This window comes from Odontesthes bonariensis, chromosome 13, assembly GCF_027942865.1.
Source record: "Odontesthes bonariensis isolate fOdoBon6 chromosome 13, fOdoBon6.hap1, whole genome shotgun sequence".
NCBI classification, from domain to species: Eukaryota; Metazoa; Chordata; class Actinopteri; order Atheriniformes; family Atherinopsidae; genus Odontesthes; species Odontesthes bonariensis.
In genome coordinates this window covers 10,928,107-10,942,035 of record NC_134518.1, presented here as the reverse complement: position 1 = coordinate 10,942,035, position 13,929 = coordinate 10,928,107, and the positions used below count along the sequence as shown (strand labels likewise).

General features: G+C 40.2%; 2 protein-coding genes across 2 annotated transcripts; both read left to right on the top strand.

Moving 5' to 3' along the window:
• Positions 1-383: 383 nt before the first annotated feature.
• aup1 (AUP1 lipid droplet regulating VLDL assembly factor) lies at positions 384-8,944 on the top strand. Its single transcript, XM_075480909.1, has 12 exons — positions 384-697; positions 1,765-1,902; positions 2,420-2,570; positions 3,655-3,842; positions 5,413-5,485; positions 5,951-6,024; positions 6,369-6,435; positions 6,628-6,730; positions 6,834-6,971; positions 7,630-7,769; positions 8,096-8,184; positions 8,773-8,944. Exons 1-12 carry the CDS (start codon positions 657-659, stop codon positions 8,816-8,818), a joined length of 1,248 nt encoding a protein of 415 aa, XP_075337024.1. The 5' UTR covers positions 384-656; the 3' UTR covers positions 8,819-8,944.
• A 942-nt stretch (positions 8,945-9,886) lies between these two features.
• fnta (farnesyltransferase, CAAX box, subunit alpha) lies at positions 9,887-13,929 on the top strand. Its single transcript, XM_075480940.1, has 9 exons — positions 9,887-10,063; positions 10,488-10,573; positions 10,755-10,869; positions 11,162-11,266; positions 12,484-12,610; positions 12,729-12,877; positions 13,085-13,147; positions 13,331-13,517; positions 13,626-13,929. Exons 1-9 carry the CDS (start codon positions 9,936-9,938, stop codon positions 13,785-13,787), a joined length of 1,122 nt encoding a protein of 373 aa, XP_075337055.1. The 5' UTR covers positions 9,887-9,935; the 3' UTR covers positions 13,788-13,929.

The following is a 13,929-nucleotide window of genomic DNA, read 5'->3' as shown; positions in this document are numbered from 1 at the left end:
AAAAAAATTGTGTATAAAATCCCACTGAACATTTTTCACAAATGAGTATTGATTTACTCAAATTCAATATGATATTATTTTTTCTTTCACTGACCTAATGTGTAAATTTAAATGTACTAAATTAAAACACTAGAGGGAGACAAACTACGTCTTCTGGTGGCCTTCTGTTGAAGAAGACCTATATTTTGAAACTAACAGAGCTGACTGCTGTTGTATTCACAGTTACAAATTACATGGACGCAGAAAAATAACATTGCGATTATGTTTATTGTGTACATATACACAATGTGTACACCATATGCCAAAGTCTGCTAAGAAAACAGGTCGATTTACTCTTCAAGAAACCCTTTTATTTTTTAGATTCAGATCGGAAGTGTTGTCAGCGTTGTTTCTGCTAGCGTTAGCCCAGCTTGCACTACAGGAAGAAGCATCTGTTTATAGCTGCTAATATGCTAACATCCTAAGCTTGCCCTCACTGCTTCATACGTTTTTGCAAACCCACCAGTTTATCGAGTAAACAGTAACGGTATTTCGTTGCCAGTTTACCCACTGTGTGACCAAAGTTCTGCTCTGAACGTTATGACTAATCTATATTTAGCAGTCCGGTTGTATTCTTAGCATTAGCCTCTGCCAAAACCAAAGTCCAACTGGTAGACATGGAGACTCGGGGGATTGAGGACATGTTTGACTTTCGTCGGTAAGTCAGCTAACGGCTAGCTAACCTGAGCTCCCTCGTTAGCATTAAGCTAATGCTAATTAGCCACGATAGCCGGGACTGAGCGTTGAACAACAGCAGTAACTTTGGAATGTCAAAGTTGACATTTATTGTTTTTAAGCTAACCAGTGTGGTTTGGGGCTTTTAAACGAGATGCCAAATATTTTGGGAGAAATGCGGCAAACTAGCCTTGTGCTGGCGACGTTAACGCTTGGTTGCTGATATTTCTTATGAAACCTTCTGCAACGCTATTGTCATTGTACACGTCACATTGTACTATCGCCTGTGCAGTTAGATGCGTTAAACTATTACATTTAGATAGCAATGGAGTGTACAGATTAAACGGACATTATTAAAATAAATCATCATCATGTTATCAGAATAGGGCCCATTTTTAAAGGAAACAAAGGTGTAGCAATAGAGATCCTGGGTCAATTTCCGAATAGAACAGAACCACTGTCGGGTTTTCAAAATGCATCATAACAACTAATTTTTAAGCCCATATCTGTCGTGAAACTTGTAGAAAAGGAAAGCTGACGGAAACTGGTAGTTATGTTTGTTCAGCTGTGAGTGGAGAAATTTGAAACTTCTGGTCAAGAGTTCACAAACCGGTGATGGGTCAAAGTATGTGTAGATTTCAGCCTACTTGAACTGACTGTGTGCCTCCTTTAGTGTGTTATTGAGTAAACTAGGGAGAATGCAAATGGAGGAACTTGTTTTAACTCAGTTGTTCATACAGATCCTTCAGATTAGTTTATATAGCTGGATTTTAACCATGAGGCATATTGGGGATTACAATTTACAACTGTAAAACGTCTTTCTGGTAAAGGAATACACTATTTGCTTTGACATGTATTGCAATTTCATCATACTTGCAAGCTGAAATATTTAAATACTGATTCATTATTTAATAAGCTAAAATCGGCTGATATGTTAGCATGACCAATTAGGCAGTCTAGCTCTTTTGTATATGCATTGTTCAGTCTTCTTCCTGTTTGATAAATTGTAATAAAGATGCTGTTTGCCACTCTGGTCCATTCTTTGCACAGGTTTCCCAAAGATGCCGTGGTTCTCCTGCTGTTGCTGATTTATTTTCCAGTTGGCATTTGTTTGATGTTGATACGGATTTTTATTGGTGTTCACGTTTTCCTGGTCAGCTGTGCACTTCCAGAAAGCTTTCTTCGAAGGTGTGTCTTTCAAAGTATCCATCTCCCACTAACATTTATAGTCAAGGCAGCAGCAGCCAAGAGTGTGTCATTACGACTCATTAAATGCGCTGCATAAAGAACAATGGTTCAAATACTCGTGGCTTTCAAACGTAGAATGCAAACTGTTGATGTTATGAAATCATTTCTGCATTGCTCGCTGCCACATTTCAGATAACTTTTTTAATTTAGTCCCTCAATTACTTTACATTAAGGCAAATGGCTAGTTAATATAAGGTACTACTCGCAGTAATTCCATGTTGAATAAAGGTAATTTTTCATCATGATTAATGAACCCTGACATATAATTGGACAAAGTGTTTTAATGAGCGAGATGTTTCTGTGAGATCTTCTAAAATGAACCATTATGGATTTATTTACTGAGAAGGATTTATTGCACATTGGGTTGAATCAGACATGCTCAAAATGTTGCTCATTTCTGTGACTTTTTGTATCTAATCATGAAATGTTTACGTTTGCTTTTCTTTTTTGCTTTTAGATTCATTGTGAGGATTATGTGTTCAGTGCTGGGGATGCATGTGAGACAGAGAAATCCTCGCTCCAGGGACAAAAACACCAAGTTGTACATTTGCAATCACGTGACAGAGTTCGACCACAATATAATGAACCTCCTGACCTCCTGCAATACTGTGAGTGCTTCTCTTTTGTGTTTCACGTGTAATGTTTGCATGCTGAACCTTGTTATGCATCAGCTTTTAAACATTTGGGCAGTACTCTGTGTACTCGTATCAGTTAACACCTGTTGGCACACATCGGTTTACATGACTGCAGTGATGTGATTGTGCATTTAGCACTTAACTTATGGAAATTTTATACTCTGAAAACTACACGCAATTTAAATCAAAGATTTGAATGATATTACAGAATTGATGTTATATATGACTGACTTTAGATTTCCTGGACCTCTTTTTATATTAATAACTGGAACACTTGCGTTCCATTTTTAGATCACTCTTATGATATCCCCTTATCACATCTGAGCAACTGAATACTGCCCTGGTGAAACTGTAAGATGAAAGTACATCATGTTCTGTGTTCAAACTTGAGTGGCTGGAAATTACTGTCAATTCTTTCAGCGGAGAAAATGCGTGCGCTGACACATTTTAAAGTCTCATGTTTTCAGACAATCTCTAAACATGGCTTTCCATTTTCAGGCACTGTGCTAGAATTCTGGCATGGTGACACGTTTGATTTAAAAGAAAAAAAGTTAGATGCAGAAGTTTCATTGAAACCATGGTACTCTGCCTAAGTTGAAAAAATTGACCTTACATATAGCCCTTTTCACACAACGGTCGCTATATATTGACACGCAAAAGAGATTCCTATTAAGGCGCCACTGTGGTTATTCACACAAGTCAAATGGAGGCGCTTTAGCAAACAACAGTGTGTGCATAAACACATTAAGCCAGAACCGCCAAATCAGCTGAGTGACACCAGCATTGTTGGTAAGTCGGTGTGTTTTGCCATGCTGGCTCACCCTTACACACACATACCAGTATGGCGTAGAAACAACATATCAGCTTCAACACCCCCCCAACCCACTTTCCTTCTTCATACTTGCATAGAAGCCACCAGTGCACATCAAAGGCACGAGTGCCTTGTGAAAAGGGCTAAAAATTTGCTGCCTTTGGCTTTTTTTTTTTTTTTTTGGTATAAAACTAAGAGTGCAGTTTTTTTTTTTGTGAGCTTGCTTTGTGTTTTTCTGTTCACCAGCCCCAGCTGGAGGGCTCCACAGGCTTTGTGTGTTGGGCAAGAGGCTTCATGGAAATCCATTCTGCATCTGGCCAGGGTGCAATAGGAGAGACTCTCCAGAGGTACTGCTCCACTGAAGGCACCGCACCTTTGCTCCTGTTTCCTGAAGAGGACACCACAAATGGCCGCGCAGGGCTGCTCAAGTTCAGGTTAGTGTGGACCAAGTTGTTGAAGGATATAATCACCTTTTTTGTGAAATCATGGTGGTTTTCTCTTGCTGAGGACTGCACATTTGTTGTTTTTGTGACAGGAAATAAATGTCAGTGCTTCCCACGTATTGATAACTGAGCACGCCATAATAGCCGCCCAAGTATGTTTGGCAATATACTCCAGGGTTTCCCACCCAAAATATAAATGCTGGGTGGGACTGGAGGTATAATAACAGCCATATTTGGAATTTTTGTCTTTCCAAAATGGTGTCATGTGAAGCGTTTCAGGCCCGTTCTCTCTCAAACACTCACATTACGTCTGCCCCTCCCCTCTTAATGCACACACACCGAATCAGTACAGGATCATGGGCAGCAGAAAAGCTTGTGGGCTTACACTGTCACCAACTTGATTTATAGACTTTGAGGACAATTTTAGAAACTTTTTTTCTTCGATGAAAAAGCGGAAATGAAACCCTAATTACTTTCTTTTCAGTCCTTCACTCTGACCTTACGCTACAGGCTGCTGTTGGTTCTTTCATTTTCAGCTATGTCTATTAATCTATTTACAGTCATATAGAATAGATGTCTCTGGTCTCTAGGAGAGCAAACAGCTGCTTAAGAAAGTCACAGAAAAACAAGATGGTAAATATAAGAAACAAACATTAGCCATATGAAAATAACTATAAATGCTCCTTGTTTGCCCATCACTGTGGCCGAGTCTGCTGCATTATCTGCTCGGTAAAACTGGCGACTCCTCTACTTGGAGTGCGTCTGGATACTCATCATTACAGATTACAGATTACGCAGTACATGGAGCTGCTCTGTACCTGCAGTGAGAATGAGCAGCCTGAAGTTGCTTTGTTTTTCAGCATGTCCTTTAGGAAAAAGATGTCTGAGGGGTCAGAAAATAAAAATAAAATAAAACTATGTTAGTATGTCGCCAAACATAAGGGGGCAATGAGGGAAACCACGTATGTCGATGGTGTTGGTTGTACAAAAAAGAAAAAAAAAAGAGTGATACAATGAAGCCAGCCGGAGTTCTTCTCTGTATTTCCCAGAGCTTTGGGGTGGAAATTAATCACTTTGGTGGTTGATTCTTCCTGCTGAATTCCCTTTAGAGATGCAGAGAATCTGCTGCGAGGAAGTGGAAACATCTGCTGAGCTGATTCATTTCTTTTATTGACTTGACGAACTCATGACTCTTTAACTGTGTGAGGCCCATTGGTTGCTTTTAGTTATCATTCAGCCATAATATGAAGGGCAGTCCTATCAGTTGTGCAGCATTTGATTGAATCTCAGCAGAATCTGCATTATAGCTCTGTACAGTTAAATGTCATCAGTTGTTTTTTAAACTGTTTAGCGCTTGAGAAATATGGGTTTCTCGTGGTATAAATGATATTTTATGTACAGTACACTTCAGTCACATCTTGATGGCCTCTTTTGTCATCCATTGGGATTGTGTACGGGGTAAAAATGACACTGTGTCATGGCCTAAATACTTAGGCCAATAGTTATTAGCTGACATCATTCAGTCCCCCACACACATTAAATGTGTATATTTTCTCAACAGTTCCTGGCCTTTCTCCCTGACTGAATCCATCCAACCTGTGGCCTTACGAGTGACCAGACCACTGGTTTCTTTGGTAACATCATTTAAACTTCAAAGATATTTTTTATACTGTGATGGAATAATGCACCGACACCATTGTGATTTCTGTGTCTTATGTTTAAAGGAACATTGAGATGTACGGTATTTTGTATCATGAAAAACTTTAATAAAACGTGACTACACTTTGATAGCAAAGTGTAATGTCCACGTTCCAGCTGTGTGAGATACCACGTTCCAGCTGTGAAAAGCTGTCAGAAATGTGTGAAATTTCCTAGAAGCGGCAGGCTGCTCTAATCCAATCCACCAACCACAGAACTAAGAATGATTTAGTCGTGTACCTGTGAGTTTCTACAGATGATGATTGGTTTTTATGATAAATGAGGGTATTTGTAAATGGTTAAAGTTTGGTTTGGGGCCACCTCTGTAACTTTCACTGTCCGTGTCTTCTCTGTGGCGAAACAATACGTGTTTGAATTGATAACCTTTTGTCCATCCACAGAGCACACCGGAGTCCAGTTGGCTAATGGAGCTTTTATGGACATTTTTTGTTCCATGTACAGTGTATCATGTAAGGTACTAAATAATTTGTGTCATTTCTATTAAACATTGTTATTTTAAATTTGACTTATTACATTTATTCAACTAGCAAGATATTTGAGCCTTTTGGGGATTTCTTTTGTAAACCGAATTGGTTTTGTGGAGATAACAATAAAACTTTGAGGAAAGCGATTTGGCACAAATAAAACCATCAGACTTATGTACTGTAGCTGCTAATGCCCATCAATGAGCATCTCAGTTCGCATGGTGAAATTACATTTCTACAACAGGTCATTTTCTTAGCTTCTAAATATTAACTTTGCCTTTTTAAGAAAGAATTTTTTTTTTTTTTTTTTTTTTTTCTTGCATTGTCTTCCCAGTTGGCTCCCACCAGTGTCCAGGCAAGATGGCGAGTCCACGCAGGAGTTTGCCAACAAACTTCAGGAGGTAAGAAGGTGTCAGATGAGCGGATTCATGTTTTAAAAAGAAAATATAGAGTTTATGCAAATCCACGACACCAGCAGCTGTATTAGATCACTATTTAGCACACAGTTCCTTAAAAGCACATTATTAGATATTTGCACAAATTTTTCATTTCTCCTTTTAATGAATCGATCTTATTTGTGTCTTCTTGCCCAGCTACTAGCTGGTGAACTTGGCTTAGTCTCCACCAAGATCACTAAAGCTGATAAAGCAGAGCACATTAAAAGGAAAAGACATTCTGTACCACAAACATCTGCCAGTAAGTAAATCGGCTGATTATACAGTAAGTTGGACTCCGTACTCACGGAACTTTGTTGTATTGGAGTTTTGGGTATGTCAGCGATTTCTTTTTGTGTACACAGGTGTCACACCTGGCTCTATTGGGCTCGGATTTATGGTTCCAAGTTTGGGCACAGATGACCATCGGATTGCTAAGATGGCCCAGCAGGTGAAGGACGTGCTGCCTCACGTCCCGCTGAATGTCATCACAAAGGACTTGGGTAAGGGCACAGCTGGTGTACGCTTCTACCTTTGCCACCAAATCCATAAACAAACCACATTTCCAAAAAAGATGGTAAAGACATGAAAGGTTAAAGAATATACCAGTAACAACATTCTTCATTCAACACTCACCTGCACAGAAACTCCTGAAGTTTCTGGGCGTAAGCTCGTCTCTGAAGGAAGAAAAGGTGGTGGACACGAGCTTTCTTTTTTTTTTTTTTTTTTTTTTTTTTTGACAGATGAGTCTGCATTTCAGCTGCAAAGAGGGCCGTGTGAAAAGTAAAACATTAAAAAGTGGAATTAAAGAAAAGGATGATATAACACTAAGAGAAACAAGACTTTATTCCAGTGTTTTTTAGGTGTGTTGCTGACATCATATTTTAGGTTTGTTTATATTTGTTAGTTTTTCTAAATACAATAAAGTTGGTAAGTGAACAGACTGAATACGTGTTTATCTTATTGATCAAATTACAAATGAAAGTTTTTATTGTATTTTAGAAAATTCCAAATCTTCTGGAAATGGCGTTTTGAATGATCATGTGCGTGCTGCATCTACGCTGTCCAATCATCGTCCCCCCAGCTGCATCACATACTTTAAAAGCTCTTATCTGGTTTTGTTTTGCCATAAAGTCAAAGTTGTCACTTGATTGTGCGCAGCTAAAACCAACTGTGTGGACACCACCATAACAAATCTGCTGGAGAACAGGGAGGAAACCACGGTGGACGCAACTGGGATGTCGACGTTTGGGGCCTCAAAGATCAGCTCCTTTTCTTCCGGCTCTGTTCCAACCATAAAGGTTTGATGATTCTGAATGCTGCTACGTCTGATCTTTATTCACTTTGGATTCATTTTATGCGTTTAGAAGTGTTTTGAGTTCAGGGTTTGCTGGAGGATTATAAACTGCAATGAAAGAATATTGAAATATAGTTGAGCTACTGAATGTTGGAACATCCGGCGTCACTGAAACCCCTTTGAGCCACTCAGGCATGACCTCTGCATGACCTCTGAGGGAACTTTTAGTATCAGGCGTCATCAATGTTTTTGGCTCCTGTTTTCTATGTTAAATTCTGTCTGGATGTTGTTTTTCCTGGAGGAATTATTGGATTTTCTTTTCGTCCCCAGCCTGCTGCCAAAAGCTTTGGGAAATCACCAGCTTGCAGACATTTGTCTCTCCAGGAACGAAAGGAAGCGCTTTATAATTTTGCGCGAAGGTAAGAGATTTAAGAGAGAAAAGATTCACAAGAGAAGCTGGATTTGTTCTGACGTTACATCTGAGATTGCAGGGAAACCGGCACTTTTTGGTACTTAATTAATTTTTCTCCCTAACTGTTTCAATCAAATCCATTTGGAACGATTCATAATGTCTCATCTCCGTTTATCTCATATTAATAAGACACCTTAGAGAAGAGCCAGAGACGCCTCATTATGCACAGCATCTTGCCATTGTTGTGGGGGTGAACAGTAATGCAATATTCATTTGTCTTGAGATTTACTTGAATACATTTGCAGGGTTGTATCTGTTGCTCAGCATTCATTCCACGTAGAGTTGAACTCCAGCAGAAATGTAACTGAAGATCACAAGATGTTTTACTCAACAACTTTGTCCAAATGCTAAAGAAACATCAACTCTGTTTTGTGACGTGTCAGTAATATTTTAGAAGCAGTCGTTGACCGAAACGCATCACATTCAGTTGAATTTTGGCCCACAACCACATGTATGCATTCAATATGAGTCCAGAACTAGGCAGGAGGTTCGATTAAGTGCAACTGACAGTGTTTAATCTAGTTTTCTCTTCCAGGCGTTACATTGAAAAGCACGGACTGGATCAGGAAGACAGCCGCTGAGCAGATGTTGAGTCAAGCCATTGTTGAAAAGCGGTCAGAAAGAAGCGTATTCAACCTGCATAGCTGTGTAATTTGAATGGTGATTTTTTTTTTTTTTTTTTTTTATATTCTATCAACTGGTTCTGTTGTGGGGGGGGGCGGGGGCGGGGGGTGGGGGCCAAACAGATTTTGTTATTTGCAAAACAATAGCAACAAGTATTCAGAACATGTACACATTCATGGAATGGTGATTATGCATGTGTTTAATTCTTTGTTCGGGCTGATACATAATTTTGATAACAGTTTGTATAACAATCCACTGACTGTGAATCATCTATTTATTTTTATAATGTCCAGAGTTGTTGATGAAAATAAAGTTCAGCTTGACCTTGCTTTCAAGAAGTAGATGTGAGTTTGTCACCGTTTGTGGTTTTTAGTGACTGTAAGCTGATTCTGATGCCCCAGGTTTACCCGGCAAAACAAGTGCGCCACAACAGCTTACCGGTAAATGTAAAATCCAATTGCTTATGACTTGTATGTATAAAGTGAGACTTTAATTGTGGCAGTGTTTCCTTAAATGCAACAAGTCACATTCATGCATAAGAGAAGGACTGGCGATAAATATCTACAGAAGCCACCAGGCCTTAGTGGTCCCACACAAACAGGTCCCAAGAAAACTGGAGAAATTATCCAAAAGTGTTTTTCATTGCTGTTTGACAGCTATAAAAGAAGTTCTAAACTCTCCTGTGATGACCAGAGATTGCATACAAATAATTTCTGGAGGCCAAAGCCTACAACCAAAATGAATCTCGCAGTGTTCTGTGAAGCCATGTGATGATGAAAAACTCATATATCGAATAATACACGAGCGTCAACAGTTCTGGGCAAATTTGGACACATTGATGTACGGTAAGTCGTTTTTTTTGTTTTAACAGATATTCAAAAACTTTTTTTTTTTTTTTTAAAGATGTGCCTCTAATTTTGTGTGGTGACTCTACACACTGCTTAATTAAAAAAATAAATAAAAAGAAGTATTATCTGCGGCGTCGAAAAGCTGCTTTCCGCCGCACAGGAAGTGACGTTTTCCTCTTTCCTCCCGGAACAGCGGTGCATCTGCAGTTAAGCTAGTAAATTAGCAATGTCAGTTGTCGAGGAAACTTCAAATGAAGCTGTGGAGGTTAAAGAAGACGACGAGTTTAATGTAGAGGCTGATGACCAATTCGGGGATGTTTATGGTGTTGATCCGACCCGATATATGTTTTACAGGTAGTTATCTGACTGTCATTTAACGGATTTGTTTGGGTGGCTAACTTAGCTTCCGTTGCTGCCGTAATGGAAAGTACTTTTTTGTCGTAAAGTTTGTTGTGACGATATCTTTAGATTTTTCTTCTAGCTTAAAGTCAGCTTGAGTAATCTTTGTCATAAGACAACATGTAACAGCAACTCACTGAAGTTCCGATGTGCTACCTGGATGGGTTGTTGTGTTTCTCTCTACCCAAGACAAGTGAATATTAATTATGATAATGGAAGTATGAAAAGTTAACGAGAGCAGCAACGTTAAAGGTTGTTTTAGGCTTTTTTTATTTGAAAGTGCATAACTTAAAAAAAAAAAAAAAGAGAACATTTTAATCAAAGCTATTAAAGTTGCACTGCCACGGTAGCTACCTTCCAACGTGTTTTTGTGCTTCAGAGACAGAAAGGAGTGGGCTGACCTGGAGCCTGTTCCACAGGATGAAGGACCAAATCCCGTAGTGAAGATCGCCTACTCTGAAAAGTGTAAGCTTGTTGCAAATGTTCTCAAATGGGGGCCACATGAATTACAAGACACCACAGAATAAACGTGATGAGCTCGTGTGATCACAAAACACACCCTGCAACACCTCACTCACAATGAAACAAAACAATCGCGTTTCAGGAATGTTACACAACTGATCAGCATGTTTTTTTCTCCCAACAGTTTCGGATGTGTATGACTATTTCCGTGCACTCCTAAAGAAAGATGAAAGAAGTGATCGGGCTTTCGCTTTGACGGCCGATGCCATTGATCTCAATGCTGCAAATTACACAGTCTGGTGAGCATGAGAGCAAGAGCGGCGACGATCTGCCAAAAACACATGATTACATTTAAAAGAAGGACTTACTAAAAAGGCCCACCAATAGTTCTGAGGAGTCGCCGCTCCTGTCGTTAGGCCCTGGCTCTGTTGAACTATGATACTTTGATATCAGGGTGTCTGACGAGATGTCATTTTTTCGTCAGTCCTGAACGTGACAGTTTGTGATGCAATCCTTGCATTTTCTCCTTGCATATATTCTGAATTAAAAGGTGTTTAAATACAGTCTAACCCTGGATTTGGAACTGTTCAGGCACTACAGGCGAGTACTCCTGCAAGCACTATCAAAGGACCTGAGGGAGGAGATGAGATACATTACTAACATTATCGAGGAGCAGCCTAAAAACTACCAAGTCTGGTGAGTGCTGCCATAGTCCTTCCACATCATGTCTTAACGGAGGTGGAGTTGGAGGAGAAAAGGAGCATGAAGCTGGGGTTCTGGCGTCTGTTGTGTTTTATCAAGTTCTTAAAGGGATAGTTCGCCTCTTTTGACATGAAACTGTATGACATCCCATATAGCAATATCATTTATGAACATTGACTTACCCCCCGCTGCGTCCTGTGAGCCGAATCCCAGCTGAGTTTTGCGTTCCACGAAGGTAGTCCGGCTAGTTGGCTGGGGTCAAAAAAATAAAGCGTTTTGCTTCTCAAAAAAATATCCGTTCAAAAGAGTAATACATTTGCATCACAAAATGTTGTCTAGGAAAAAGTCAGACCTCGCTTCGCTTGGCGCTATTTTTGCCTCCCTTGATATCAATGCGTCCAATGTAAAACTGTGCAGACCGAAGAGCAGACCCAGCAGTCCCCTGCTTCCGAGCAGTAAACACCGTAACAGGTGCGGCTATCGCTAGGTGGCTAGGGAGTGCTCGGTTTGCTCTTCGGTCTGCACTGTTTTACATTGGACGCATTGATATCAAGGGAGGCAAAAATAGCGCCAAGCGAAGCGAGGTCTGACTTTTTCCTGGACAACATTTTGTGATGCAAATGTATTACTCTTTTGAACGGATATTTTTTTGAGAAGCAAAACGCTTTATTTTTTTGACCCTAGCCAACTAGCCGGACTACCTTCGTGGAACGCAAAACTCAGCTGGGATTCGGCTCACAGGACGCAGCGGGGGGTAAGTCAATGTTCATAAATGATATTGCTATATGGGATGTCATACAGCTTCATGTCAAAAAAGGCGAACTATCCCTTTAATAAGTCTCGATTCTGAATTTTTGAGGAGTGGTCCAAACGGGTCAGATGCTTAATTTGTTTTTTATAGCAATCTTTTTCATGCAAGACATTTTATGGTTCTGGTTTCCCGAATGTAGGTATATGCTGCATTTCCCTTAGATTACTGTATGTGCTTTCATCATTTTGGATGAAATGAGCTTTGTGAAAGGGAACAAACAGTAGAAAAACATGTAGATTATTCTGTAACATACATTGTAGCGGGTTTAAAAAAGAAAATAAAAGGTTAAATTGAAATTCTCTGATTATACTGATATATCAGAACTGTCGTAGAAGCAGAATACCGACAGTTTGCGTGTCAATGAAAACCCGATGGAATGGTTTCCACAATGCTGTTCCAGGCATCACAGACGTATGGTGGTGGAGTGGTTGAAAGACCCGTCCGAGGAACTGGAGTTCATTGCAGACATTCTCAGCCAAGATGCGAAGAACTACCACGCCTGGCAGCACAGACAGTGGGTCATCCAGGTGGGTGTGGCTGAGAGGTTGGCCTCAAAACTGAAGGAGAACATCGGGTTTTCTCTGCCGGACTGAATCTTTCACTTGATCTTATCCTTTTTTTGGTGTTGTCTTCCTCATTCACCAGGAGTACAAACTGTGGGACAATGAGCTTGAATTTGTGGAGACTCTTCTGGAAGAAGATGTGAGGAATAACTCCGCGTGGAACCAGAGGCATTTTGTCATTTCGCACACTACAGGCTTCTCTGATCCGGCTGTAGTGGAGAGAGAGATTCAGTAAGTGGTTTTCTTCAAAAGGTGGACGATGTTTTGTGCTTTTAAAGCTAAATTAAATGCGGGAGTCATTTTCAAGTACCTTCTATGAGAAGGTTTGTTGAGGAAGCAGTATTGGCTAAAAGAGAATCATTGTTCCTGCCTTGAGTTGGTGCTGGAGTGTGAAGTTTTGTTGCATTCATTTTTCTGACTTTCCTCTCTTTGTGTTAGGTATTGTCTGAGCCAGATCAGGAAGGCTCCTCATAATGAAAGTGCATGGAATTATATGAAAGGGTAAGATGTAGAACATAAAATAAGTGATCAAAGGAATAAAAACAGTCTGATGGATGTTGTTTCAGGGCGACATCCCCAATCAGATATTCAGTGTGTATCACAAGCCAAAGTGGTTTTACCGAAAGGAGCTTCAGTTATTATATATGGAAAAGGTTAATTTTTTTTCCTTTCTGTTTCTTAAAGGATGCTGCAAGACAGAGGTCTGTCATCTCAGCCCGGCCTGCTTGAGAGGGTCCTGGAGCTGAAGGAGACGCATTGCTCAACCTACCTTCTAGCGTTCCTGTTTGACTGCTACGAAGATGCCTTAGACAACAGTGTCAAAAAGAAAACTGCGGAGAAACGAGAGGAAACTTTAAAAAAGGCGTTACATGTAAGTGCCCGTGTAAATACGAATTTTATATCCAGGTTTCTCATAGAATTATGTGCCACCAGTGAGCCTCTCTGATCCCTCGTGTTTTATTTTCCTGCTCCTTTTAAGATTTGTGAGCTTCTGGCACAGGAGAAGGACACCATTCGTAAAGAGTACTGGCAGTTTTTGGGACGTTCTTTAAAGAGCAAATATGGAGGTCCCTGTGACAAGCCTGCAGCAGATGATGCTGAGCCATCAGTTCCAGCAACTGAGCCTCGGGAGCTTAGCTAGACTGCTCCACGGGACTCGGCCCACTTCCACTCCCTTCCAAGCTTCACTGACACTGACGGCACTCAATTCATGGAGTTTGATCTTACTGTAAAGTGTTATTTATACTGCTAACAATGTTTTGAAAAGTAACCACCAACACGAG

Excerpts from the sequence above, each read along its gene's own strand:
- aup1 (XM_075480909.1), top strand. The coding sequence starts at position 657 with ATGGAGACTCGGGGGATTGAGGACATGTTTGACTTTCGTCG. Across the intron at positions 6,731-6,833 it reads TGTACCACAAACATCTGCCA|GTGTCACACCTGGCTCTATT; the intron begins GTAAGTAAATCG and ends TTGTGTACACAG. Across the intron at positions 8,185-8,772 it reads CTTTATAATTTTGCGCGAAG|GCGTTACATTGAAAAGCACG; the intron begins GTAAGAGATTTA and ends TTTCTCTTCCAG.
- fnta (XM_075480940.1), top strand. The coding sequence starts at position 9,936 with ATGTCAGTTGTCGAGGAAACTTCAAATGAAGCTGTGGAGGTTAAAGAA. Across the intron at positions 12,611-12,728 it reads ACAGACAGTGGGTCATCCAG|GAGTACAAACTGTGGGACAA; the intron begins GTGGGTGTGGCT and ends CTCATTCACCAG. Across the intron at positions 12,878-13,084 it reads GTAGTGGAGAGAGAGATTCA|GTATTGTCTGAGCCAGATCA; the intron begins GTAAGTGGTTTT and ends TCTTTGTGTTAG.